The sequence below is a fragment of the Apodemus sylvaticus genome, chromosome 10 (genome assembly GCF_947179515.1).
Source record: "Apodemus sylvaticus chromosome 10, mApoSyl1.1, whole genome shotgun sequence".
Classification (NCBI taxonomy): domain Eukaryota; kingdom Metazoa; phylum Chordata; class Mammalia; order Rodentia; family Muridae; genus Apodemus; species Apodemus sylvaticus.
Genome location: NC_067481.1, coordinates 97,661,818 through 97,687,445, shown reverse-complemented (window position 1 = coordinate 97,687,445; position 25,628 = coordinate 97,661,818). Strand labels below are relative to the sequence as shown.

Below are 25,628 nucleotides of genomic sequence, written 5' to 3'. Positions count from 1 at the left end.
CCTTCCACCGACTCCATGCCCATGCCCACAGCCACCTCCTAGAACCTCTTTCTTACAACTCTCTCTGTGCCCAGGCCTGGAAGTCCAGATGGAGGCTTTGCCATGAGGGCTGGGGGTGTCGTCAAACCAGAGAGAGCCTACAGCTTGTCAGCCACAGCCTGGATCAGGACCAGCTGGGGACCCTCTCTTCAGAGCCCCATGGTCCTCTACTGCCTTCCCCTCTGTCCCTCTGAAGACCCCAATGGCACCAGGACAGCTCCTCAGCTTTGGGTCTGAAGAGCCTCCGATTTTTCAGAGGAGGCTGTGGTACCCGCCAAGCACCTGTAACAACTGTCAATATGGGTGAAGGATGGAATCCTTGGGAGGAGGGTGATGGGAGGAGGGTGATGGGAGGAGGGTGATGGGGGAGGGGCGGGTCCTCATCCCACAATGTCAGGCATGAGGGAGGGAGACACTAGCAGAAGTGTCTGTCTCCTCTGCTTTATGACATTTTATGGCATCAAAGCTTTCTCTCCCCAAAGTCACCCCCAAGAAGCTAAGGTTCTGGTTACTCCATCTTAGCAGTAGCCTATTCCCCTGGGGGTGATACCATGACCCAAGGGGAGCCATGGGCTAGAAGCCAAAGCCCGAGGCCCTCCATCCAGAGTGGCCAACAGATGGCTCAGCAGGCAGAGGGAAGCACAGTCTCTGCCGTTGCCCAGGGAGTGCTCTCAGGTCTAGTGCCCAGGCTGGCTCCTTCCTAGGACCACAGCAAGGGCTGCTGCAACCGCACCCTCTGTAGCCCAGGCGCCAGAGAAGTCAGGGCCTGCAGGAGCACGTCAGGGGTCCCTGGCTGGTGGGCACTAAGCCAGCGGAACTTTCTGGGTCAGGACACTGCTGCAGCCCCTGTGCTCACTGTGACCTGGACTCCTGAGATCACTCAGGACCATTTGATTATTTTTTCCCTGGGCTTCCCTGGGTCAGGGAGGGTGAATTAGTAATGGCAGGTTAGTTAGGCTATGGCAGATAGAATCTAAACGTGCCCCTGGAGATGCACAGGCTCACAGGCAGTGCTCTGGTGCGTGGATGTGTGGACGGAACCAGCACTCTCCTGATTAGTTCACACTGTGTGGAGACGCTGGAGGGATTGATGCACATTAATTATAGTGTCTAATTAATTGTCTGAGTTAAGTAAGAGATGGGGCCAGGAACACTGGTGCGTGCCTGTGGTCTAGGCTAAATGAGGCAGGTTGAGGCAGCAGAATGATTGGAGCCCAGGGCATCAAGTCAGCCTGGATCACAAAGCACAGCCCTGCCCTAAGTCTCAGTGGGGTCTGCTCTGTAGCTCAGGCTAGCCTGGAACTTGCTGTGTTCCAGCAAGAACATATCTTGATTCCCTGAGTATTGGGACTACAGGCACATAGAATTTGAGTCCTTGATTCTCAAAAAAAAAAAAAAAAAAAAAAAAGAGGTGCTGGTGATAAACCTGGAAGGCCTGATTTAGTCAGTGAACTGTGAACTGTCTGGAGATTCTGCCAAAGCTGCACAGGAGAGGATGAGCTACCAGCCTTAGGGGCTGCCACCTTGATAGCAGCTGTGTGTGACCCCAGGCATAGGACACACTGTTCAGCTCCCCCAGAGGCCTGGTTCTCCAAAAGCATGAGCTAATAAATGGGAATTTTTGGCAGCTGATCTTGGGAATTTGTTCCAAAGCGGTAGCGTGTGTTGGGCAGGACAGGCTGGTGGGCTTGTGGACGAAGAGGAGTGAGGCCAGGTGGACAGGGCACAAGTGGACAGGACTGCAGGGAAGCCTGCCGAGCCTCTAACACACGCCTTTTTGGCAGGGGCCTCTGCTGTGGTCAGGTAGCTCACACTGAGACTATTACAGTCCTCCAGAATGACAACAGAAGGTTGGTCTCCCCAGAGTGCTGGATATCTTTTGGTAGGCTGAGGCAAGTGAAGAAGGCCTAAAGTCTGTGGGCCCTGGGGACCCCTTCACACACAGGCAGGGAGAGGGCTCCGTGGCAGGTGCTGCAGAGCCGGCATTGGCAGATTGAGGAGCTGCTCCTGTGACAGGGTGAACAGCTGGTCTGCAGAGGACGGGGGTGCATATTAAATCCAACTGTTGCCGGGTGCTGGTGTCACACACCTTTAACCCCACCACGCAGGAGGCAGAGGCAGGTGGATCTCCGTTTTAGGCCAGGCTGATCTACAGAGTAAGTTTCAGGACAGCTACCTAGAAGTAGGACTACACAGAGAAACCATGTCTCATAAAACCAAATCAATGGGCTGGTGAGATGGCTCAGAGGTTAAGAACACTGAGTGTTCTTCCAAAGGTCCTGAGTTCAAATTCCAGCAACCACATGGTGGCTCACAACCATCTGATGCCCTCTTCTGGAGTGTCTGAAGACAGCTACAGTATACTTAAATATAATAAATAAATAAATCTTCAAAAAAAAAATCAAACCAAACCAAACTACCCCACTGTTGAGTTTTTGCTTGAAACCTCCCCAATGCTGAGATTACAGACACATGCACCGGGCCAGCTTCTCCCAGGGGTGCTAGGATTCTGACTCAGGTCCGTAGGGTTGTGTGGCAAGCACTTTTCTGAGCCATTTCTGCAGCCCTCAGACTGTCTCCTTTGACTGGAGACAAATGTCAGGTGTAGGCCCAGGGATGGCCGGTAATAAGAGCCAGGTAATGGCTAAGATGAAAAGTGGGGACTTACCTGCCCAGGTGTCCAGACTCTCAAGAGGCAAAGCTGGCCTTGGCTTAGGGTACCACTTCCATTTGGGGCTCACTATGACTCACTCACATGAGCTCAAAACAACCCAAGCTGAGGGGTGGCACATGGCCCACTCGGCAAGCCTTCCCCGTGACTGGGAAGAGATCCTCAGCAGGTTCTCTTCAAGTCTTTTCTTTCTTTCTTTCTTTCTTTCTTTCTTTCTTTCTTTCTTTCTTTCTTTCTTCCTTCCTTCCTTCCTTCCTTCCTTCCTTCCTTTCTTTCTTTTATTAGATATATTCTTTTTTTACATTCCAAATGATTCCCCTTTCCTGGTTCCCCGCTCCCCAATCCAAGTCTTGATGTCGGCCAAGCAAACACCACTGCTCAGGACTTACCAGACAACCATGACACCCCCAGCATTCGGCAGACGGAATGTGGTTCTGTGGCAGCGCAGATTTACAGACACAGGAGCTCTGTACCATGAGACTACACAGGGTTTATTGAGGGAAGCAGATGAGCAGAAGCCAGTGGTGGGCACCAGGCCATTACTATCCCACAGGGGCGGCTGCTGCATGGCTTGCTTGCTAAGGGAGAGGAGCATGCAGCTCTAGGACAGGGTGAGGAGCTCTGGCCAGGTGCAGCACACAGGAATCCCGCTGTTCCTGGGCACATTAGAGTGCACTGCTGGCATGGCTCCTGAGTTCTGGGAAACTCTTCTGCGGGAGGCGGGCTTTAATGCTGTCTAACTGATCTTGTGTACCATGTGACACCAGGGGGGCAGCTGTCCTGCCACTGCCACTAGAGCATGCCCACCTGGTGTCACCTCCTCCTGACATCTGGGCTGGCTCCAAGAACGGTGGACACAGGTTTAAGTTGGGAAAGAACGCAGGGTGCGAAGTCTGTCAGGAAGGTACAGCAAAGCTTCAGCCGGGCCTGCTCTGCCACGGTCAGGGCTAGATGGGCCTTAGCAAGCAGCAAGTGACTAAAGAACAGGCAGGCCTCACATCTGTCCCTACAAGATGCCACAAAACAAAACCAAGCCCCGCTGTGCCTTGCACTGCCTTCAGAGGGTGGCAAGAAGTTCCCCACAGATCCTGGCTTTGACTTCATGGGACTCATCAGGGCCACGCCCTACCCGAGAGCTCACTGCAGGGCAGCATGCTCTGAAAGCAGATGGTGCCGGGGCCTGGACAGAGCAGGGCAGAGGTCTATCAGTCCAGACACTTCTCCACAGCTGTCTAAGGTCAGAGCGGTGAGAGCAGCATGGGTCAGGCCTGCAGGCCACCCATCCAGCTTGGTTACCACCCAAAGTCCAAGCGCTCCTCCTGGGAGACCTCTGAGAAAATGTGAAGGTCCTGGGTGCTTTGGAAAGGTGAAGGAGCTGTGTCAAGCGCATCTCAATGACAGGATATGCCTGCGTGGACGGGAAGCATTTGGGACACCAGCTGCTCCTCTGTTGCTCCAGAGAAGACTCACCTCAGCAGGACTGGCTGCTCAGTCTTTGCTCTTTGATTTTCCTGATGACAGAGAAATGTGCATCATTACAAAGGTTTACTTCAGCCAGGCATAGTGGCACACACCTATAATTCCAGCATTTGGGAAGCAGAGGCAGGCAGATCTCTGTGTGTTTATGGTTAGCCTGGTCTACAGAGTGAGACTGCACAGAGAAACCCTGTCTCAAAAAATAAGCCGGGCAGTGGTGGTGCACGCCTGTAATCCCAGCACTCTGGGAGGCGGAGGCAGAGGCAGAGGCAGAGGCAGAGGCAGGCGGATTTCTGAGTTTGAGGCCGGCCTGGTCTACAGAGTGAGTTCCAGGACAGCCAGGGCTACACAGAGAAACCCTGTCTCGAAAAAACCAAATCCAAACAAACAAACAAACAAATAAATAAAAATAAAATAAAGCACTAAAGGTATATTTATGGTCTGGGTTTTTTGTTTGTGTTTGTTTGCTGACTATGTCTCACCACACAGCAGAGGCAGGCTTGGAACTTACCGTGCGGCTGGCCCAGGGAGGCCTTCCTGTTTCGGCCTCTGGTGCTAGGTCTGCAGGCACGTGCTAGTTCTTTTCCTCAGCAAAGATAAAATCAGTTTACCATGCCTAGAGGCTGTCCTGAGAGCCAGCACACCTGTAGGTGGCTGTCTTAGTTATCTAATGCATGGTCACAAATCACTCCTAAACACTTCTGGGGTCAAAAATATAAGAGTGGCTGGGTGGGTAATTCTGACTCACCATGACACTGAGGAGCGTCACTGAGACCACAGTCAATTTAAGGGAGGAACCACTCACAACACAGGTCCTTCTTAAATCAGTTTTTCTAACTTTTATCACTCTTGGAATAGTTTTGTGGTTCTGGGAATTAAATACAGGGTCTCACACATCCTAGGCAGGTTTCTACCACTGAGCCCCACTTCCAGCTCCTCCCCCTAGTAATTAAGTAAATCACTAAAGTTGTTTTCATGCCAATAAATATTATCTGTAACAGCCTGTGGCTACTTTATTCATCATTTTATTTAATTATTGGGACAAGGTCTTTATATGTAGACCAGGCTGGCCTCATAGAACTCTGCCTGTCTCTCCCTGTGTGGTGATGGGATTAAAAGCATGACAGGATATGCCTGTGTGGACAGGATATGCCACTACGCCTAGCTTATTATTTTAGTTTAAAATTTGATTTATGTGTAATATGTGCCCCTCTGAGGTCTGAAGAGGGTAATGGATCCCCTGCAAGTGGAGTTACAGATGCTTGTGGGTCCATGGTATGGGTGCTGAAGCCACACCTGAGCCTCCCATAGAGCGGCGAGTTCTCGGAGCCACTGCACCGCGCCACTCTCCAGCCCCACAACTCTTCTTATGCTCAAAGGCAATACCACCTCTTTCTTCCCTCTCATTTTTTAAATGTTTATTTTTATTTTATGCGTATGGGTATTCTGTCTATATACCACGTGTTTGCCTCCCAGAGGAGGTGTCAGAGCCCCTGTGCTGGAGTTGCAGCAGGTTGTAAGCCGTCATCACGTGGGTGCTGAGAACCAAATATGAGCAGCAAGTGCTCCTAACCCGGGTCACCGCTCCAGCCCTAGTGAATGCTTTCTTGAGCAGGAATTGAATCCAGGCCACATCGAAAAGATGACACACATCTGTAATCTTAGCATTGTGAATCAGAATTCAAGAATGTCCTAAGGGGACTGGAGAGATGGCTCAGTGGTTAAGAGCACAGGTTGCTCTTGCAGAGGACCTGGGTTTAGTATTCAGCACCCATGTGGCAGCACACAACCTTCTGTAACTCAAATCCCAGGGGATCCAACTCCTTGACTCCATAGGTACCGGGTACATATAGGGTGCACATACATAAATGCAGGCAAAGACTCATAGAATAAAAGTCAATCTTTAAAACATATATAGAAGGGGTGGGTGGGAGGACAGGGGAAGAGAAGGGGGCTTACGGGACTTTCGGGGAGTGGGGGGGCTAGAAAAGGGGAAATCATTTGAAATGTAAATAAATTATATCGAATAAAAAAAGAATAAAAGAATATATCGAATAAAAAAGAAAAAAAAACATATATAGAGATAGAGATATACATACATACATAGCAAGGCAGTGGTGATGTTCACCTTTAATCCCAGCACTCAGGAGGCAAAGGTCTACAGATTGAGTTTCAGGAAAGCCAAGGCTACACAGAGAAACCTTGTCTCAAGGGAAAAAAAAGATTGTTCTAAGATATATTGTGAGTTTAATGCCAGCTTGGGCTACATATATGTATATAAACACTATTTCAAAATAACAACGTATTTGTTTATAAAGTAAACTAATCTTTTCTTCTTCTTTTTTTAGTTTTTTTTAAAAGAGGTTTCTCTGGAGAGCCTTTGCTTTCCTGGAACTTGCTCCATAGACCAGGCTGGCCTTTTACTCAGAAATCCGCCTGTCTCTGCCTCCAAAGTGCTGGGATTAAAGGCGTGTACTACCACTGCCCAGCGCAAACTAATTTTCAATGAAATAAAATTATTTACAAACTTTATGTGTGGGGGACCTGTATTTGAACACACAACATTATTTGAATTCTTCTGCGGTAGTCTATCGGAATTTTTAAGAGACAACAACCTCTAAATAGCACTGTCTCTGAATAAGAGAAGAAGATCGTCTGGACAAAGGCCCAGGAAGAAGCAGGTCCAGTTCCATGTCAATGGGAAGGGACAAGGAGAAGTGAGGCAAAGGTTCTGAAAAAGTTAGGCCACAGCCCTGCTCACTCAGCGCATACCTTTCTTCTTCTTCTTCTTCTTCTTTTTCTTCTTGGCTGCACTGGGGCTCTTCTCCCGCTTCCGCGGGGACTTCTCCCGTGGGGCCTTCTCCCGTGTGGCCTTCTCCCGCCGCCGCCGGGCCTTCTCCCGTGTGGCCTTCTCCCGTGTGGCCTTCTCCCGTGTGGCCTTCTCCCGTGTGGCCTTCTCCCGTGTGGCCTTCTCCCGTGGGGCCTTCTCCTGCGGGGCCTTCTCCTGCGGGGCCTTCTCCTGAGGGGCCTTCTCCTGAGGGGCCTTCTCCCGCTGCCGCAGGGCCTCCAGGCCATCCAGGTCAGGGGGGTGGCAGTGGCTCCGCATCACCATAATCCGGCGGCCCTGGGTGATGGCACGACTGCGGCAGCCCAGCCGAGCCTGGTCTCGACACATCCAGTACACCTTCTCACCAGCGGCCTTCTCCTTCCTGTACAGGAAGGACTCATACACCAGGAAGCGGCCTCCGAGGGGTGTCTGCAGAAACTCCAGCGGCTCCTTGGGCTCTGAAGGCAGAGTCATATTGTGAGGGGCCCATTGCAGCCCCAGCCCTCTCTCTCTGAGCACTGTAATCCCAGAAGGATCCGCTTTGGTCCCTGCCCCCAGCCCTATGCCCACTCCTCAGGGCTCCACAGCCTGACTCGCAGATGTGGTCCTGGCACTCTCTGGTATGTATGCACTGCACTGGCTTTCCTTTCCTGCCCAGCCTCTCCCTGGAGCCCAGCTGGAAGCCTCACCAGACCATAAGCTCTATGTTTGCTGGGGGTCTCCCAGACAAGAGGTGGGGCCTGGCTGGACAACAGAGGGACTTGTACTGGGGCCTGTCATTCCCCTGTCCGCCAGCTGGCCACAAAGCCATTCTCAAAGGTTTTATGAAGCTGAGGTCAAAGGCCATGTGATGTTAGGGGTGTGGCCAGAAAGCATGTGAAAGCAAGCTTGAGCAAAACAAAACAGGCCCTGAGAGAAGACAGGGAGAGAAGAGGGGCCCTGATAGGATGTGGGGGAGGGGGAGGTCTCTAGAGCTCAGACATACTGCTCAGTCACGCGGTACCTGCTCTCCTGGTGACTGACAGCCATACCGCCCCTGGCCCACCACCCCCACTGTTTCTAGAGCCAGTGTCTCTCAGCAATAGCAATCAATCACATGGTAAAATTGGTACCTAAGCACAGATCCTGGAGGGGCTGGGGCGCTGCAGGGCAAGGAGAAGGCACACTCCCCCCACATACCTGGGCCTTCCCAGTTGGTCAGGTTAGGGAAGTTCTCCTTCTGCCGAAGGGCTTCCAGGCCACCCATGTCCGGTGGGTGGCAATGCCTGCGCATGATCATCACCCGCTGGCCCTGTGTGATGGCACGGCTGCGGCAGCCCATGCGTGCCTGGTCCCGGCATGTCCAGTACACCTTATCACCTGTCGCTTTCTCCCGCCTGTAGAGGAAGGACTCATACACCAGGAAGCTGCCCCCTAGAGGAGTCTTTAGGAACTCTGGTCCTTCTGCAAAGAAACAAAAGAAGAATCAGGGAAGGGACATGGAGCTGAGCCTGGCCTTGGGTAGGGGACATTCCCATTTTCATAGCCAAGAACACCGGATACCTTGGAGAGACCCTACCCACTTCACGCCTTTTTCCTGCTCACAGTGAGACAGCCCTGTCTTCAAACCCCACAGTGCCCTCAGGGGCCAGCAGCTGCTTGTTCTGAGGCTGAAGACTGGCCAGGCCAGGCCCTGCAGGTGAAATTTTCTATGATGATAATTGAGGAAGAAGGTGGGGTGTTTGTTTGCTCTTTTAGACCGGGTACCCTCAGGCAGGCAGACCAGCAGGCAGGTCTCCATGGCCTCAAGACTGAGTTGGGGTCAAAGCAGCTCAGAGCTAAAGACTGGAGTTTGGAGTCCCATGACTCAAGAGCTGTGATTGTGTGTTTGGCTGGGCTTAGGCTTGAGCTGTGGAGGTAGGAGGGACCTGGAGGACAGCCTGGTCCTGCCCACAGGGCCCTCCTACCCCTGCCTCTTTTTATTTTTTTATTTTTATTTTTTGGTTTTGTGGATTTGGTTTTTCCGAGACAGGGTTTCTCTGTATAGCCCTGGCTGTCCTGGAACTCACTCTGTAGACCAGGCTGGCCTCGAACTCAGAAATCTGCCTGCCTCTGCCTCCCAGAGTGCTGAGATTATAGGCGTGCGCCACCACCACCCGGTGATACCCCCTGCCTCTCTTGTCCTTACTTTGACCAGGCACAAGGGCTGCTGTGGTGGTTTTAATAGAAATGGTTCCCAAAAGCTCATAGATTTAAATGTTTGGTCACCAGAGAGTGGCACTATTTAAAAGGATTTGGGGGGGGGGGGCTTGTTGGGTTAGGTTTGGAGTTTCAGAAGCCCAAGCTAGCCCCAATGGCTTTCTCTTCTGTAGATCTAAATGTAGAACTTTCAACTACTTCTCCAGCACCATGTCTGCCTGTGCACCCCCATGTTCCTAGCCAGGACAAAAATGAACTAAATCTCTGAAACTATAAGCAAGCCCCAATTAAATGTTTTCTTTGATAAGAGTTGCCGCGGTCATAGCATCTGTTCATGGCAACAACACTGACTAAGCCAGAAGCTGGTACCACAGACTTGGGGATTGCACTGACAGTCCTGACCATGCTGCTTGGTGGCGGAAGGTGGACTCTGGGACTTTGCATTAGGAAAGCAGTTGAACACATTAAATGTGGAAACAGGAAAGTCGTGACAGACTAGGGAGTCATTGGAACAGCCCCGAGAAGTGGGGGAACAGCCCCGAGAGGCTGAAGGCTTGAGTAGAGGCATCTGACTCTGGAGCTCCTACAACGGTGGGAAGGAGGCCAGGGGGTAAGGGCCACCTGTAGAGAAAAGCATCCCAGAGGCCAAGAGGAAAGCGAACATCACACTTTGGAGACTAAGCCTGTGGCTGTGGGGAATGGTCCACCTCCTCCCACAGTGGAGAAGCCATTTGAGATTAGAATGTTGGTCAGGAAAGGGCTGGAGAGATGGAAATTAAGCAGTTAAGAGCACAGGCTGCTCTTCTGGAGGACCTGGGCTCAATTCGTAGCACCCACACTCACAACCATCTGTAGTTCGAGGGAATCCGATGCCCTCTTCTGGCCTCCACAGATACCAGGCACAGTGTCTGTGCACACCAGACACACAGATGGTACACACACATAGAAACAGACAAAACAGCTATACACATGAACATTAAAAGAAAAACTGGTTTTCAGGAAATAAAAATGATACAGTACACAGCAGAATAGGCAGAGGCGGTGAACTGTAAAATGTTAAGGATGTAGCAAGGTGTGCCCAGGTGCTCTCTCACAAAGCCACACTGTCTGGCAAGTGTGCAGGGAAATTACCAACAGCGTCACAGGAGCAGGGTCTCAAACGGCTTCTCCAAGATGAGTGGCTCAAGGACCCCCCAAACCAAAAGAGATGAGGGGACCAAAATAAATAAATAAAATCCCAGAGACAGGGCATTGGGCCAAGGAAATTCAGGCGACAGCCAGGCCTGGCGTCATCCCTAGGCAGGGCTGCAGCAGGGCCCTGCACGCTTTGGAACTGCCCGTTGATGTGGTGCGTGACAGCAGAGCGGGAAGAGGCACACACACAGCAGCTGCTAGACAGCAGGGGGAGCACACAGGAGGGAGACGTGCGGGATCCAGTTCAGCAGGGCAGAGCTTGGAAGGGCAAATGGCAGCTATGATATTGAGATAGTTAAGAAAAGAACAGCGTCTGCTCTGAGCCTGTCACTTCACTCCCACATGTTATCCTTAAACCAGTACATGCATGCCATAGTGAGCTTGTACATACGCATGTGCACACATGTTTGAGCACGTGTATGTGCACACGACACACACACACATACACACACACACACACACACAGGAAAGCACATCTCTGTGAATTGGAGGCCATCCAGGGCTACATAGTTGAGACCCTACTTCAAAATACAAAACAAAAGGCTGGAGAGATGGCTCAGAGGTTAAGAGCGCTAGCTGCTTCTCCAGAGGTCCTGAGGTCAGTTTCCTGCCACCACAAGGTGGCTCACAGCCATCTGTAATGAGATCTGGTGCCCTCTTCTGGCCTTCAGGAATACATGCAGACAGAACGCTATATACATAATAAATAAATCTAAAAACAACAACAAAAAAACCCCACACAAAACAACTAAAAAATAAACAAAAAATCCAAAACCTACTCAAAATATATAGCAAGGCTAAATCACTTCCTCTGGTTGTAATTCATCAGGTAACAAGGAAATTGAAAAATGGATTAAATGGATTAATAATGACAGAAATGCTTAGAGTAGATTGTATGGGCTGGGGTGAGGGCCAGGCCAGGCATCTCCATGGCCTGCATCATCTCTCTGTATCATAGAAATGGAACAAAAAGGAAGTAATGATGAAACTCCTCTGATATTTGCAATAAGTTTAGGAAGTAACTCAAGACTCTAAACATTATATATAGGTTAGGAAGGCTGGTGGGCGCAGACTGAGGAGCTACACGCTGGCCTGCTGTGAAGGCTACAGTCACTTTCTGTAGGCAGACACCAGGCTGGTGGGACAGCTGAGAGGGCACAGCTAGGACTCTGGCATGCAGGTGTCCAACAGACCAAGCTGGAGAGAGGCCCAGCCCTCTCAGCTCCCACACTGTGACACTGACCTGTGGCCCTGTTTGCACTGTAGGAAAGAGGACCTGGCCTCCCACACTTAGCAGCCCCTACTGATAGCTCCTAAAATATCAGAGGACGGGAGATGAGGTTTATCAGGTTCCGGCCTGGAAGACTAAGTAGGCAGGTGAGGAGGGGCCTAGGAGAGCCACGCCCAGATGGCCTGAGTTAGGGCACAAGGGGTGGGAGGAGTACACAAGAAAGAAGTGTGACTTCCAGACAGGCCATGTGTAACAAGAGAAAAAGCTATAGGGTCTCCCCAGGTACCTGGGCCATCCCACTGGGCGGGGCCTGGGCGTTTCTGCCGTTGCCTCAGAGTCTCCAATCCTAAGAGGTCAGGTGGATGACAGTGGCCTCGCATCACGGTCACCTGCTTGCCCTGAGTGATGGCGCGGCTGCGGCAGCTCATGCGTGCCTGGTCCCGGCAGGTCCAGTAAACCTTCTCCCCAGCCACTTTCTCCCGTCTGTAGAGGAAGGACTCATATACCAGGAAGTTGCCTCCCAGAGGGGTCTTTAGGAACTCTGGGCCTCCTGCAGGGAATAGGGCAGGCAGTCAGGGTGGGATCAGAGGACTACATTAAGAAAGCGTAGGAGGGGGAGGGGCAGGGCAGAGGAGGGGGTGAGAAGGCTGGCCATCCCCCTCCCATCTGAGGCAACCAACTCTGTCCAGCAAGGCCCTAAACATAAGGCTCACCGGGCTCCACATCCTGGTCCTCCTCGGGGGGCTCCTGCAGGGGCTCCTGCTGCTTCTTGGCTCGCTTTCTGGACCTGGACCTAGACTTGGACCTGGACTTGGACCTGGACTTGGACTTGGACTTGGACTTGGACCTACTAAGGGTCAGCGTGCCCCGCGCTCTGCGGTAGAACAGGCAGTCCACCCCTTGCAGCAGGGCGTCCTCGATGTCATCGCAATCCTCCAAGTCCCCAGCCCCAATTCGCCTTGCCTGTATCTTCTTTATGGTCTTCTCCTGCTGTCGCCGGGCCTGCAAGCCTTCCATGTCAGGCGAGTGGCAGTGGCTGCGCATCACTGTCACGCGCTGGCCCTGGGTGATGGCGCGGCTGCGGCAGCCGAGGACAGCATGCTCCCGGCAGGTCCAGTACACTTTGCTTCCCACTGTCTTCTCGCGCTTGTAGAGAAAGGACTGGTGCACCAGGAAGGTCCCCCCATAGCATGTCTTCAGGAACTCCAGAGGCCGGTACCGTACTGGAGGGAGAGCCCAGGAGAGTCACCACACCCAGGCAAGAGTCCGGTCCCAGGAGGAACCACCGTGTCCTTTCCTCCCAAATGCTGACATATTTCTGTGAGTTGGGCATATGTGAAGCCCTGTCCACTCCCACCAAGCCGCCGGAGAGGAACAAGGGTTCCTTCTCCAAGTTCACTGGCAACAAACACCACAATGGGAGGGGCCTAGCAGGGCTCTGATTCAACAGATTATGTTCTGGGTCACTCTTGTCCATATTTTTCTAGGGTTTGTCTAAAAATTTTTGTGTAGTTTTGCGTTTTACAGTGTACAGAATCAGGCTGAGTCCTCCAGTATGCAGGGTAAGTGCTCTATCACCAAGTGTCATCTCTAGTCCCTCCTTTTGAAAAATGTAGGTACATCTTCAAGTAATCTTTTTGTTTTGTTTTGTTTTGTTTTTCGAGACAGGGTTTCTCTGTGTAGCCCTGGCTGTCCTGGAACTCACTCTGTAGACCAGGCTGGCCTCGAACTCAGAAATCTGCCTGCCTCTGCCTCCCAAGTGCTGGGATCACAGGCAAGCGCCACCATCGCCCAGCTCACTTTCAAGTAATCTTAACAGAAGCATACTGAGAAGAAGCTCCCCTCGCCAGTGCAGCGGCTCAGACCCTCAGACCCTGGTGGGTCAGGAGACACTCGGCTTCCTGGAAGCCACACCTACCAGCATATGAGCCACCTCTCACCTAGCTAGGCCGTGCAGAATAGGACACGATTATTATCAACCCGCAAGCTCTTCAATAGTTCAGGATGCCAGAAGCTGCTTCCCGTACAAGCTCCAGAGACCCCAGACTTCATGTGAATTCTGAAGCTACAGCCCTTTATCTGTGGGGCTGGAATTTGAACCTGGGATGCAAAACCAAACCTTGCTCCTGGGAACCCTGCCCAAACTTTATTCTAGAATCACAAAAGCCTTCCCACTGGTCTGCAGTGGGCCTTTCTGGGCCCCATAACAGGCTTTGCTACAAAGGAAAACCTTGAGAGGCCCTGGGGTCCCCAGACCACGGGGCTGTCTGATCTGTGGACTAATGGTGATGTGGATGCATTTATATTTTTGACTCTGAACACATTTTGAGAACCCATTTACAACCCCACATTTCTCTTTGGGCATGAAATCTGAGGGTTCTTCCCTACCCCAAGTGAGGGGAGGACGTGTACTCACCCACTCCTGGTGTGGGGCGTTTCTTGGGAGGCAGGCTCTGCAGTGCCAGGGATCGGTATCCCTGCTCCTCCTCTGGGGTTTCAGGGACTGGTTGAGGGGTGGGCTCTGGCTCCGTCGGGTACAGCCATAGGCTCCCGCCATCTTCTTGGCCTTTAGAGCCCTCAGGCAGGTCTGAGCTGGTAGGCTTCTCCTTCCTGTGCCTTTTCCTCTCCAGGCTCTCTTTCTCAGGTGAGTGACAATGGTCCCGCATCTCTGTGACTCGAAAGCCACGGGTGATGGCCCGTCCCCGGCAGCTTAGCTCTGAGTGCTGGCGGCATTTCCAGTACACCTTGTCCCCCACAACCTTCTCTTGCTTGTACAGGAATGACTTGTGCACCAGAAGGCGGGCCCCAAATGGGGTCTTCAGGAACTCCAGGGGCTGAGGGGGAACTGGGGGCATAAAAAGTCTGGATCAGCTTCTGTAAAGCAAGGCTTGAGTCAGGGGCTCTGGGAATAGATTGGGGTCCTGTCGAGGTCAGGGGCTCTGGGGAGCGGGTCTGGGAATAGGATGGGGTCTTGGGGGCAGGATGACTTATTGGGCTCCTGGCTACCAGGCAAGCCCAGGTTCTAAAAGATGCTTTTGTAGTAGGGGATGGGATTTAAGGAGTTTAAAGAATTCTGCACATAGCTCCAGTTCTCATGAACCTGGGAGGAAGGGCCTGGTGCTCAGGACACTGAATGTGCATAGAGTCTAAAAGGCTCAAATGGAGGAAGAGTGGGGCGTCCAACGCCACCCTGGATGTGGATGGACATGGGTATGCAGGTCAACAGATTCGGCAGAGCCAGGATGGCAGGGCTAAGGACTCTCACCTGCATCTACCCTACTACGTTTCCGGTGAATTAGCCGTCCCTGCTTCACTGGCACGACCTGGAGGGTACTGTTAGGTAGGGTGGCAGTGCCAGATGTCTCCTGGGACGTGACATCTGTCGACTTGGGTTTCTCTTTATCCCTGGCTGGGACCAGATTGGAGGACTCTTGAGGCTTCTTAGCTCCAAGAGATGGCTCCTGGCCAGCTCTGACGCTCTCGCAATCCTGCTCACTGGGCTCAGGCAAGGGCATCCTGGGACCAAGAGCATGGCCCTCAAGGCCACCTTCAGCCCCTCTGGCAGATGGGTCTCGCTTCCTCCTCCTCCTCCTCCTCCTCCTAGGCCAGAATGTGGGAGTTCAGGGCCTCCGACCTAAGACAAGAGCCAAGCAGTCAGTGGAGGCCCTGGGCCCGGGAGCTCTTCTGTCTGGAGCAGGGATGCAGCCTGGGGAATATGGCCGTGCTTGGTGCCCTGGATGAAAGGCTGAAGAGAGAAGGGACCTAATACAAGCAGGAGCGCTGGGCCGACGCTCTCAGCACCTTTCCTGACAGCCCATCCACACCTCCCTGCGTGAGTAAACTCACTGTGTAGCAGGCACTTCTGCAGGGCTGCTCTGACTAACACACCAAGTCACTAAGTCTCTCCATAGACGCCTCACCAATGTCCAGCACAGACCCCTTCCAGCATCAGTATTGTGAGGTGATACTTACTATATACTACACTATACATCTCAGAGGATCGGTAAGGAGAGAGGTACTGAGACCTCACACGCCTGAGAATGAAGAGGCTGACATCCCACTGTGCCTGCTCAGATGCCTGGGTCCGACCTGGGCTGTTTAGCCTTGTGCCCTTTACCTCAATGCTGGGCACCTGTTTCAAAGAACCCAGGCCAGTGAGGACTGGTACTTTGCAAGTCAGAAGGCTGAAATCGGGGCTGGAGAGCACTGACTGCTCTTCCGAAGATCCTGAGTTCAAATCCCAGCAACCACATGGTGGCTCACAACCATCTATAATGAGATCTGACGCCCTCTTCTGGAGTGCCTGAAGACAGCTATAGTGTACTCACATATAATAAACAAATAAATCTTTAAAAAGAAAAGAAGGAGGAGGAAGGAGGAGGAGGAAGGAGGAGGGAGGAGGAGGAAGAGGAGGAGGAGGAGGAGGAGGAGGAGGAGGCTGAAGTCTAGCCCTGGGAAAATGTGACTCTCTGGACTCACACAGCTTATCCTCTGACCTACTCTGGAGGCCTCAGTTCAAGCTGAGTAACCTTGCAATTGCTGTTCTTGGTGCTGCCCTGGCTGGCCAGGGGCTTCCAGGCTTCTGGGCTTCCGGTCTGGACAAAGATGGTCGGATCTGGAGTAGTAGCCCAGGGAGGGCTGACCGTCCTGTATCTCTGAAACAACTGAGTAATAGGGAGTCGATGGGTGTCTCAGCTCTCAGTAAGAGTCGTTACACATGACTGTAGCACTCCAGACATTTTTAGATTTTCTAATTTTTTTTTAAAAGCTTAGAGATCCAAACCTTTAATTCCAGCACTTAGGAGGCAGAGGCATTTGAATCTCTGAGTTCCAGGCTAGCCAAGACTACATAGTGATACCCTGTTTAGAAGAAAAATTAAAGATTTATTTTTATTAATTATTAGGGGATTTTTGTTTGTTTGTGAGACAGGTCTCACTATGTATTTCTGGCTGTCATGGAACAATGCAGATCAATCTGGCCTTGAACTCAAGATCAACCTGCCTCTGACTCCCTAGTATTGGGATTAAAGGCGATGCCACTATACCCAGCAGATTTAGTTTTAGTGTGTGTGTGTGTGTGTGTGTGTGTGATCAGATTCCCTGGAACTCTAGTTACAGGTGGTTGTGACCTACTGATATGGGTTTAGGGGATCAGACTTCTGTATACTAAAAAGCATTTCGACAACCTTAACCACCAAGTCATCTCCAGCCATTATTTCCTCTTTTTACATGTATGTGTATGTATGTGCACCTAATACCTGCAGAGGCATGTATGTGTATGTATGTGCACCTAATACCTGCAGAGGCTGGAAGACTCTGTCAGATTCTGAAACCTCTCCATGAACAGTGAGTTCTTAGTCCCACTGAGCATCCTTCCAGACCCCTTTCTACTTTCTTTTTTTTTTTTTTTAAGATTTATTTATTATATGTAAGTACACTGTTTCTGTCTTCAAATACACCAGAAGAGGGCATCAGAACCCATTATAGATGGTTGTGAGCCACCATGTGGTTGCTGGGATTTGAACTCAGGACCTCTAGAAGAGCAGTCAGTACTCTTAACCTCTGAGCCATCTCTCCGGCCCCCCTTTCTACTTTCTTTAGTGGGACCCACAGCTCTCTGGGTCTAGTGCCTCCTGGTCCCCTATTTCTGCCCCATGGATCCCTAGTCTAGGAGCCTGCATCAGCTTCCCAAAGATGGGGCCATCTCAGGTGTCAAACAGGGCAACTATGGCCTAAGGCTGGAAGAGCACTGGATCCTACCAGCCTCTCCCAGCTGGTGTTGCCCGCAGGTCAGACCAGCACAACAGTGGCAGGTCGGGAGCCCAGTCCAGTCCCAGAGACACCGATGTCTGCCACGCTCATGGGATGCTAGGGACCTGGGACCTATGCAAGGTCCCTTAGGTATCTTTGTGGCAGGAAAGCTGGAGGCTTTGCCTACCAGATGTACCACCCTTCAGCTCCCATGTTGCTTAGGTCCAGGAATCAACTGACTTCACCCTTCCTTTGGGACGTGAGGATCCAAGACTCATTTGCATTCTGCCTTGAGTCTTTGCCTCTAAAGTCAAGAAAGCCCACCCACCAGGGCCAGGCTCCCTGACCGCCACCTCCACAGAGGCCTTGCAGATGGCTGTGGCAGCCTGACTCACTGGGAGACAGATCCTGTGGGTCCCTCTGTCTCCTCCAGGCTAGTGGCTTTCTCCTCGGTCAAGGCTGGCATGACAGGAGAAGCCCTCATTCTCTAAGGGCTGTTCCCCGAGTATGAGAACAGGCTATAGGAACCTCTCAACAAAAGCTTCTGTTTATCACACCTCCATGACTTAGCACCCCAAAAGATATGAAGAAGCACCCATAAAATAGAAAGATCCAGGAAAAGGCTGGTCTCTGCAATTGACTAGATCTAGATTTGCGGGACTCTGCCAACCTCCACCCTTTAAAGGGCTTGGGTACCAGCCTATGTGATGATCCCAAGTCCCTCCACTCAGGTGTACAGGCAACTAGATATGGTGACTAACCCTAACAAACACAAAAACTCTGGAGTGCCATCACACATCAACAATGAATCCTACCTTCACATGTAAAGGACAAACATCAATAACAACGACAATCTAAAACAAAGAACAAAACAAGTTAAGAAAGAGCAAAGGACTAGGTGGTGTCACGCTTTCAACCCCAGCACTGGGGAGGCAGAGGCAGGCGGATCTCTGTGAGTTCAAGGCCACCCTGGCCTACAGAGCAAGTTCCAGGACAGCCAGGGCTACACAGAGAACCACTGTCTGGAAAAACCAAAAAGGAAAAATAGTATAAACAGGCATGAGTGTGGCATCTAGGCCAAGTGGGGTCTGAGGGCACCAGGCAGGGCTGAGGAGGGAGAGCAGGAAGTAAGAGTTTAGCTGGCATGGGGGTTGCATGATGCACATATGCCAATGAAACAGACCACTAACAATGGTTTCAGTGGTAAATGTCATGCCGTGTTTCACCACTTGTACAAGAAACACCTGTCACAGTGCATTTCCCTCACTTCTTGGGCAAACCAGATTCATCTACAGCAGATTTCTGAACAACTAGCTATGCCATCCTGATGGAGAATTTCACAGTTCTGAAGGAGCTGGGGAATGGACCTTAGTGTTTGAGTGCTTGTTCTCCAAGTGAGAGGCCCTGGCCACACCCCCAAAATTCAATGCCCCCTGTTTTTTTTGGAGACAGGGTCTCTCTATAGCCTGCCTTGTTACGCCTATATAAACCAGGCTAGCCTCAAATTCACAGAGATTCTCCTTCTTCTGCCTTCCCAATGCTGAGATTAAACACCATACTTGGCTTCTTTAATACGCTCAGGGACAAACCAGTAAGAAAAAAATCAACCACTGGGCAGTGGTGGCCCACACCTTTGATCTCAGGCAGAGGTAGGCAGATCTCTAAAAGTTTGAGGCCAACCTGATCTACAAAGCAAGTTCTAAAACAGCCCAGGGTGCTACCCAGAGAAACCCTCTCTGGGGGTGGGGGAGGAAAAGAAAACTCAGTCTCTCTAGATTTATTCCAGAGAATAAATAGAGCAGGCCAGCACACAGAGGCTGAAACAGTTGCCTGGTGGGGCCCACAAAAGTGTCGTGGTCTGAGACCCTCTCCCACCACACAAGCACAATACAAAATAAAAATCAGATAAAAAGCATAAGACGTTGACATTCATGTTGATGGGGATACAGGTGTTCTGTTCCCTTTGCCTTTGTGTCTTTGTATATATGTGCATGCGTGTGTGTGTGTGTGTGTGTGTGTGCATGTGTGTATACACGTATGCTTGAATGTGTGTGTGTGCAAGTGCATCGTGGCGTGCATCTGGAGGTCACATAACAACCTTGGTGCCGGCGACTGCCTTCAGCTCCCTTCAGGAAGGATTCCTTGCTACTGTGAAGGAAACGCCAGGCTAGCTTGTGTCTGAGGAGTCCTGGGCTTCTTCTGCCTCCTGTCTCACCACAGGGCTGGGATTACAGGTGCTACATCTGGTTTTACATGAATGCTAGGATACAACCTCTGGTCCTCATGCTTGTACGGGAGGGGCTTCACCATCTGAGCCATGGCCGATTTCAGTTTAAAAACAAAAAGCAAACTAAATTACCTTGTACTTATTGTCTATGTGCTTGTGTACATGCATTTGCTTACATGTGACGGCACAGCACACAGAGATCAAAGGATATATCATAGTCAATTCCTTATAGCCAGACAGTCTGGTTATCTAACCAGGCCCTCAGCCAGGCAGCAAGCCCTTATCTGGTGAGACATCAGCATTTGTTTGTTTAGGATTATTATTAGCCAGGTGCACACCTTTAATCTCAGCACTTGGGAGGCAGAGGCAGGTGGATTTCTGAGTTCGAGGCCAGCCTGGTCTACAGAGTGAGTTCCAGGACAGCCAGGGCTACACAGAGAAACCCTGTCTAGACAAAAACAAAAAAACAAAAGGATTATTATTTTTCTTACTTGTTTTGTGACCAGGCCTCACTATATAAATCAGGCTGGCCTGGAATTCAAGATCTGCCCAGGCTGAGTTGGAGAGATGGCTCAACAGTTAAGAGCACTGACTGCTCTTCTGAGGGTCCTGAGTTCAAATCCCAGCAACCACAAGGTGGCTCACAACCATTTGTAGTGAGATCTGACACCCTCTTCTGGAGTGTCTGAAGACAGCTACAGTGTACTTACATGTAATAATAAATAAATCTTAAAAAAAAAAAGATCTGCCTATTAATTAGCTGTGGTTCATCCTGAGTGCCTGAACCTCCTTTCTCTACCTCCAAGTGCTAAGACTACAGATGTGCCACCATGCCCAGCCTTGTGTCACTTCCTTTACCTGGTGACATAGGTTTGCCTGTGCTCTTGTTGTAATACTGACTCTCAATACAAGCCTGTGAAGAAAACAGTGTTTCCAGATGTGAACAGGACAGCAAGAGTCTAAAGTTTGTGGTTGGGGGCTGGAGAGGTGGCTCAGCGGTTAAGAGCACTGACTGCTCTTCCAGAGGTCCTGAGTTCAATTCCCAGCAACCACATGGTGGCTCACAACCACCTGTAATGGGACCTGAGGCCCTCTTCTGGTGTCTGAAGACAGCTACTCTGTATTCATTATATAAAGAAAGAAATACATTTAAAGTTTGTGGTTATTCTTTCTACCTCTCCTCCCTCAGAACTCAGGTCCCAGAGCAGGGTGACTACCGCACTCCTCTTGCTTGCTCTGACACGTGGCCCTGGTGGTCACAGTTGCTCAGGGCACGGCAAGAAGCCCCGCAATATTCAAAATTGCCCAGTGCCTTTCAGACATAACAAGGGTCAATCCCTAATCACTAACTAAAATCCTGAAAGTCAGATGCCTCTCCTGTCAGCTAACAGCAGAGGCAACAGTTACCTTTACATGGGAGATAAACTATAGTGCCGTGCTCCTACTGGACACGAGACCTCGGCCCAACTCCCAAATCTTTTCTGGCTAATCTCACTTGCAAAGTAGGACAGTGGCACATGGCACATGGGACACGGCTCTGTGGTTAAGCGTGCATGCTGTACATGTCTGAGGACTGGAGATCAACTCCCTGGCACCAATGGAAAATAGGGTCACACATCTGTCTGTAACCCCAGACTGGGGTTGCATAGCCAGGCAGATCTCAGGAACTTGCTGAAATTGTGAGCTTCAGGTTCTGTGTGAGAATCTGTCTCAAAAAATAAGATGGGAGATCTACCCCTGGCTTCCTCCTCTGATCCCCCTCCCCCTCAAGCCCGTTAGTGAATGAGATACTGTGAGATTCATCTATAAACATATTTCACAAGTCCAGTTCTTCACCCAAGCTCAGCAAGGTCCTGAGCAAAGGAAAACGGAGGCCCTGTTGTTTATTTAAAAGAAAAGTCCTGAGGACAGGTGTGGTGGCATATTCTTTTAATCCAGCAGTGTGGAAGAGAGGCAGGAGGATCTCTGGGGCAGGGTAGCCTGGCTTATACAAGGAGTTCCAGGGCTGTCAGGGCATCACAGTGGCCGTACCACAACAACAAACACCCAAAACAACAAAACCCTCCTGAGCTGGCCATAGTGGTTCACACCACAACCTCTGTTGTAGAGAGGCTGACGTAGGAGGTCACTTGAGTCCAGGATCTCAAGACCATTTAAACAACACAGCAAGATCTTTTTTTTGTTTGTTTGTTTGTTTTTCGAGACAGGGTTTCTCTGTGTAGCCCTGACTGTCCTGGAACTCTCTCTGTAGACCAGCCTGGCCTCAAACTCACAGAGATCCACCTGCCTGTGTTCCAAGTGCCAAAACAATTTTTTTAATTAAAATTTTTAAAAATTAAGAAATGTTCTACACGATTTCAGCGGTTTCCCTCCTATCAGCCTCTTCCACAAGTCAGGAGTAGGCAGAGCCCTTTACCTGGTTGATAAACCCTGTGGCTACAACACAGACTCAATACAGTTCTCTTCGGCTTCCTTCCAGCACATCCTGGGAGTCTTATGTGCAAGTGTCGCTCTGGGCACAGGAGAAGGTGGTAACAGTCTCCAGACTTCTAATGTGGAGTTTCACAAGCTCTGCACTGGTGACATTCTAGACCTGATCTCATTTCACTGTGATGGGCAGGGCAGAGTACCATGTTTATTGGCACCTTTGGCCTTTATGTACTAAATAAAACCCACTACCACCTCTTTTCCCAAGTCACTTGGAACCAGTACTCCTGGGTGTCTTCTGGTGGTGCGGAGGGTGAACCAAGGATACTGCTCCAAAGTACTTTAGCAATGCAGTCACTGCAGCAGGACGTGGTGATTACACACCTTTAATGCCCGCACTCAGGAGGAAGGGGTTGGAGGATCTCTGAGAATGTGAGGCCCACCTGAAGTCCACAGATCAGGGCTACATAGAAAAACCCTGTCTTGAAACAAACAAACAAACAAACAAACAAACAAAAAGGAATAAGGCAGAGTGATAAACAGCCTTCTGCATGCATGTGCAGAGGCACACACACATGCACACTCAGAAAGATAAGGAAAACCCACACAGACATGGGAAGCCAACTGGTACATTTCCCCAGTTCTCCGAGATGGGCATCTTGGCTGGATGAACTCCTTTACCTAGCCTGATGTGCCTGTGCATGTAATCACAACCATCTTCCTTTCCACCTGCTTTCCTGTCATCAAGGGGCTTCCTTCCTCCCTGCCTCCTTTGAGGCCAGCTAGATCTGGGCGATGCTCTGATGGTCTTCACCTTTGACCACTCCAATTCTTCCAAGGAGTACTGACAAGCTGACAAGTTATTCTTCTTAACAATTCCCTGTCACATCTCCCACCCGCCCCCAGCAAAAGCCGTCTTCATCTGCATAGGTGAGCATATATTATCAGCTCTCCCCTACTTCATATGCGGGTTTTTTCCCCCCACAAATCAGACTAGTGGCACTTGGGAGAACAATGAGATAAACAGTCGTGAATCATACCGGAAATCTAAACCAAGCTGCAGCAATGGTAAGGACCCTGGAAAGCAAAGAAGTTAAAAACAAAATAAAACTGCCACTATAACAAAAAGATCTTTCTTTGGAATGGTTATCTGATTGTAGAGTAAGGAGTAAGGGAGAGTTTAAAAACTGTCAGACGAACAAGGTCTTGAATCAATGGGCCAGCAAGTCAGTCATTTGGAATGGAATGGGATGGAACAGAAAAGAATGAATTAGAACAGAGCCTGAATAGATCTGCGTCATGTGAGATTGGTAAGCGGCTCTCTTTAAACTTATGATTCACAAATCTATCTTCAGGCACAGAATATACACATAAAACATATTTCTCAGTCTAGAATGCGTCACAAAGTTTAAAAGCCATAATGGGCAATCTATAGTCTGAAATAGGAGGGGGGTAACAGCCGGCAAAAAGTGCAAGGTCACTGGGACCTGCGGCCGCCAAGGATGGGCCGCGACGGAGGACAGAGCTGGATGGCCATGCACCGGGTGGACACGGTTCAAGGAAGATGGGCGAATATGTGGTCCCGGATTTAGTGGTGTTAAGATCGGCACAGGGGTCGGGTGGGTTGATGGTGAGATCAGGTAGAAAGGAGGCGCACCGTGGATGTCCGACAAAGAAGCACCCCAAGCCCGAGCTACAGAGCTGCGGCCCCTCCCCAGCACCGGGCGCGACCCCAGGATAGCCGGACCAGGCATCGCTCCGCTGGTCCGACCCTCCCGCCCGTAGGGGCCCGTCCTCACCGACCGCAGCGGGCCCTGCCTCTCCCGCGGGTGAGCCACCCGGTCCTTCCTGTGAGTGTCCACCAACGCAGGCGCCGGCCTAGCAGCCGGAGCTGCTCTAGGAACCACGACCCCGCCGCCCGCTCCCGCTGCCAACTGCCCCCTGGGGAGCGAGCCCGTGCCCGCGCGCGCGCCCCCGCGAGACACCGGCTAGGAAAGCCTAGACACTACTAGTGAGCATGCGCATCAGAGGCGCGGAGCCATTCCGGAGGCGGATACCACTTCTCCGGGTCTTCTGTGTGCAGTGTCAACTTGACACCCTAGCCACTCAGCACCAGGGGCGGGTCTACTAACATGAAGAAGGCGGGACAAATCAAGGTCCCGCTACTGCATCCGGGGTGGCGGGGCGACAGGTGAATTTGTAGCAGGGATGCGGTCTGGGTGTCATCACTAAAAGGATGCCAGCGGTATTGATAGAGGGCAGGACCTTTTATAGGATTTGGCTGCATTCTTACCAAGTTGTAATGTTGGCTTAAGTGAGCCTTTAGGTTTGTGACCTTAAGAACTTTTGTTTTTACGTTTTAAATATATTTATTTATGTTTTTTATTTACTTATTTATTTTTTGAGACAGGGTTTCTCTGGGTAGTCCTGGTTTTAAAAACATACTTCTGACATGTTTCAAGTGTATATTTTAGGTATTTAGGTGTTCTGTCTGCATGTGTATTTGTGCACCATGTGCATTTCTGGTGCCTGTGGAGACCAGAAGAGGGCATAGGATCTCCTGGAACTGGGGTTGCCCAGAGTTGTGAACCACCATGTGGGTGTTGGATATCTGCCTGGGTCCTTTGGAAGAACAGTCCGATGGTCTTCATAACTGAGCCATCTCTTCAGTTCCCAAGAATATTCTTATGCAGCACGTTGAAGCCACTAAATATCCCCCACTCCCAATCCAGGACAATCTGAGATTTGAAATAGTGACAATAACAGATCGCAAATGTAAATAAGAATCAAGGAGTTTGATTTATTTGTGTGGCAAATTCAAGTCCATCCTCAGCTACATAGTGAATGCAAGGCAAGCCTGGGCTACATGAGACCCTGGATCTCAAAAACAACACTATAGGTGAATAAGTAAGATGAAGAAAAAGTAAAGGGATTGTTGTTGTTGCTGTTGGCTTTGTTTTGTTTTTCAGAATGTAAAAGCTGAGAGAGAGAGAGAAAGAGAGAGAGAAATGGGAAGCCCGGTGTGGAGGGGCAAGCCTGTAAGCTCATAATTGCAGAGACAGAGGCAGGAGAATGAGGCCATCCTGGGCTACACAGTGACTCCTGGGAAGCTGATTCTACATAGAATGTCTCCATAAACAATGTTAGAAAGATGGCTTAGGCAGTGGCTCTCAACCTTCCTAATGCTGCAACCCTTTAATACAGTTCCTCGAGCCGGGCGGTGGTGGCGCACGCCTGTAATCCCAGCACTCTGGGAGGCAGAGACAGGCAGATTTCTAAGTTCGAGACCAGCCTGGTCTACAGAGTGAGTTCCAGGACAGCCAGAGCTACACAGAGAAACCCTGTCTCGAAAATACCAAATCCAAAAAACCAAAACCAAAACCAGACAAAAACACAGTTCCTAGTGCTGTGGTGACCCCCAGTCATAAGATTATTTTCGTCACTACTTCATAATGGTAATATTGCTAGTTATGAATCATAATGTAAGTATTTTTGGAGATAGCGGTTTGTTGAGGGAGTTGTGACCCACAGGTTGATCTTGCAGACAACAAAATTCAGTTAGGGGATCCGATACCCTCTTTGGGCCTCCTCTACAATCAGGCATGTA

The 25,628-nt window shown here is 50.6% G+C and overlaps 1 protein-coding gene across 1 annotated transcript; it reads right to left on the bottom strand.

The window, feature by feature from the left end:
• Nucleotides 1–3,180: 3,180 nt before the first annotated feature.
• Nucleotides 3,181–24,019, bottom strand: Flywch1 (FLYWCH-type zinc finger 1). The gene is made up of 8 exons (XM_052194865.1): nucleotides 23,821–24,019; nucleotides 14,882–15,250; nucleotides 14,033–14,461; nucleotides 12,330–12,839; nucleotides 11,903–12,166; nucleotides 8,193–8,456; nucleotides 6,959–7,471; nucleotides 3,181–4,221 (listed from the first exon to the last, which is right to left on the bottom strand). The coding sequence occupies exons 2-8, from the start codon at nucleotides 15,129–15,131 to the stop codon at nucleotides 4,199–4,201; spliced, it is 2,253 nt and encodes a 750-aa protein (XP_052050825.1). The 5' UTR covers nucleotides 15,132–15,250; nucleotides 23,821–24,019; the 3' UTR covers nucleotides 3,181–4,198.
• Nucleotides 24,020–25,628: the final 1,609 nt, after the last annotated feature.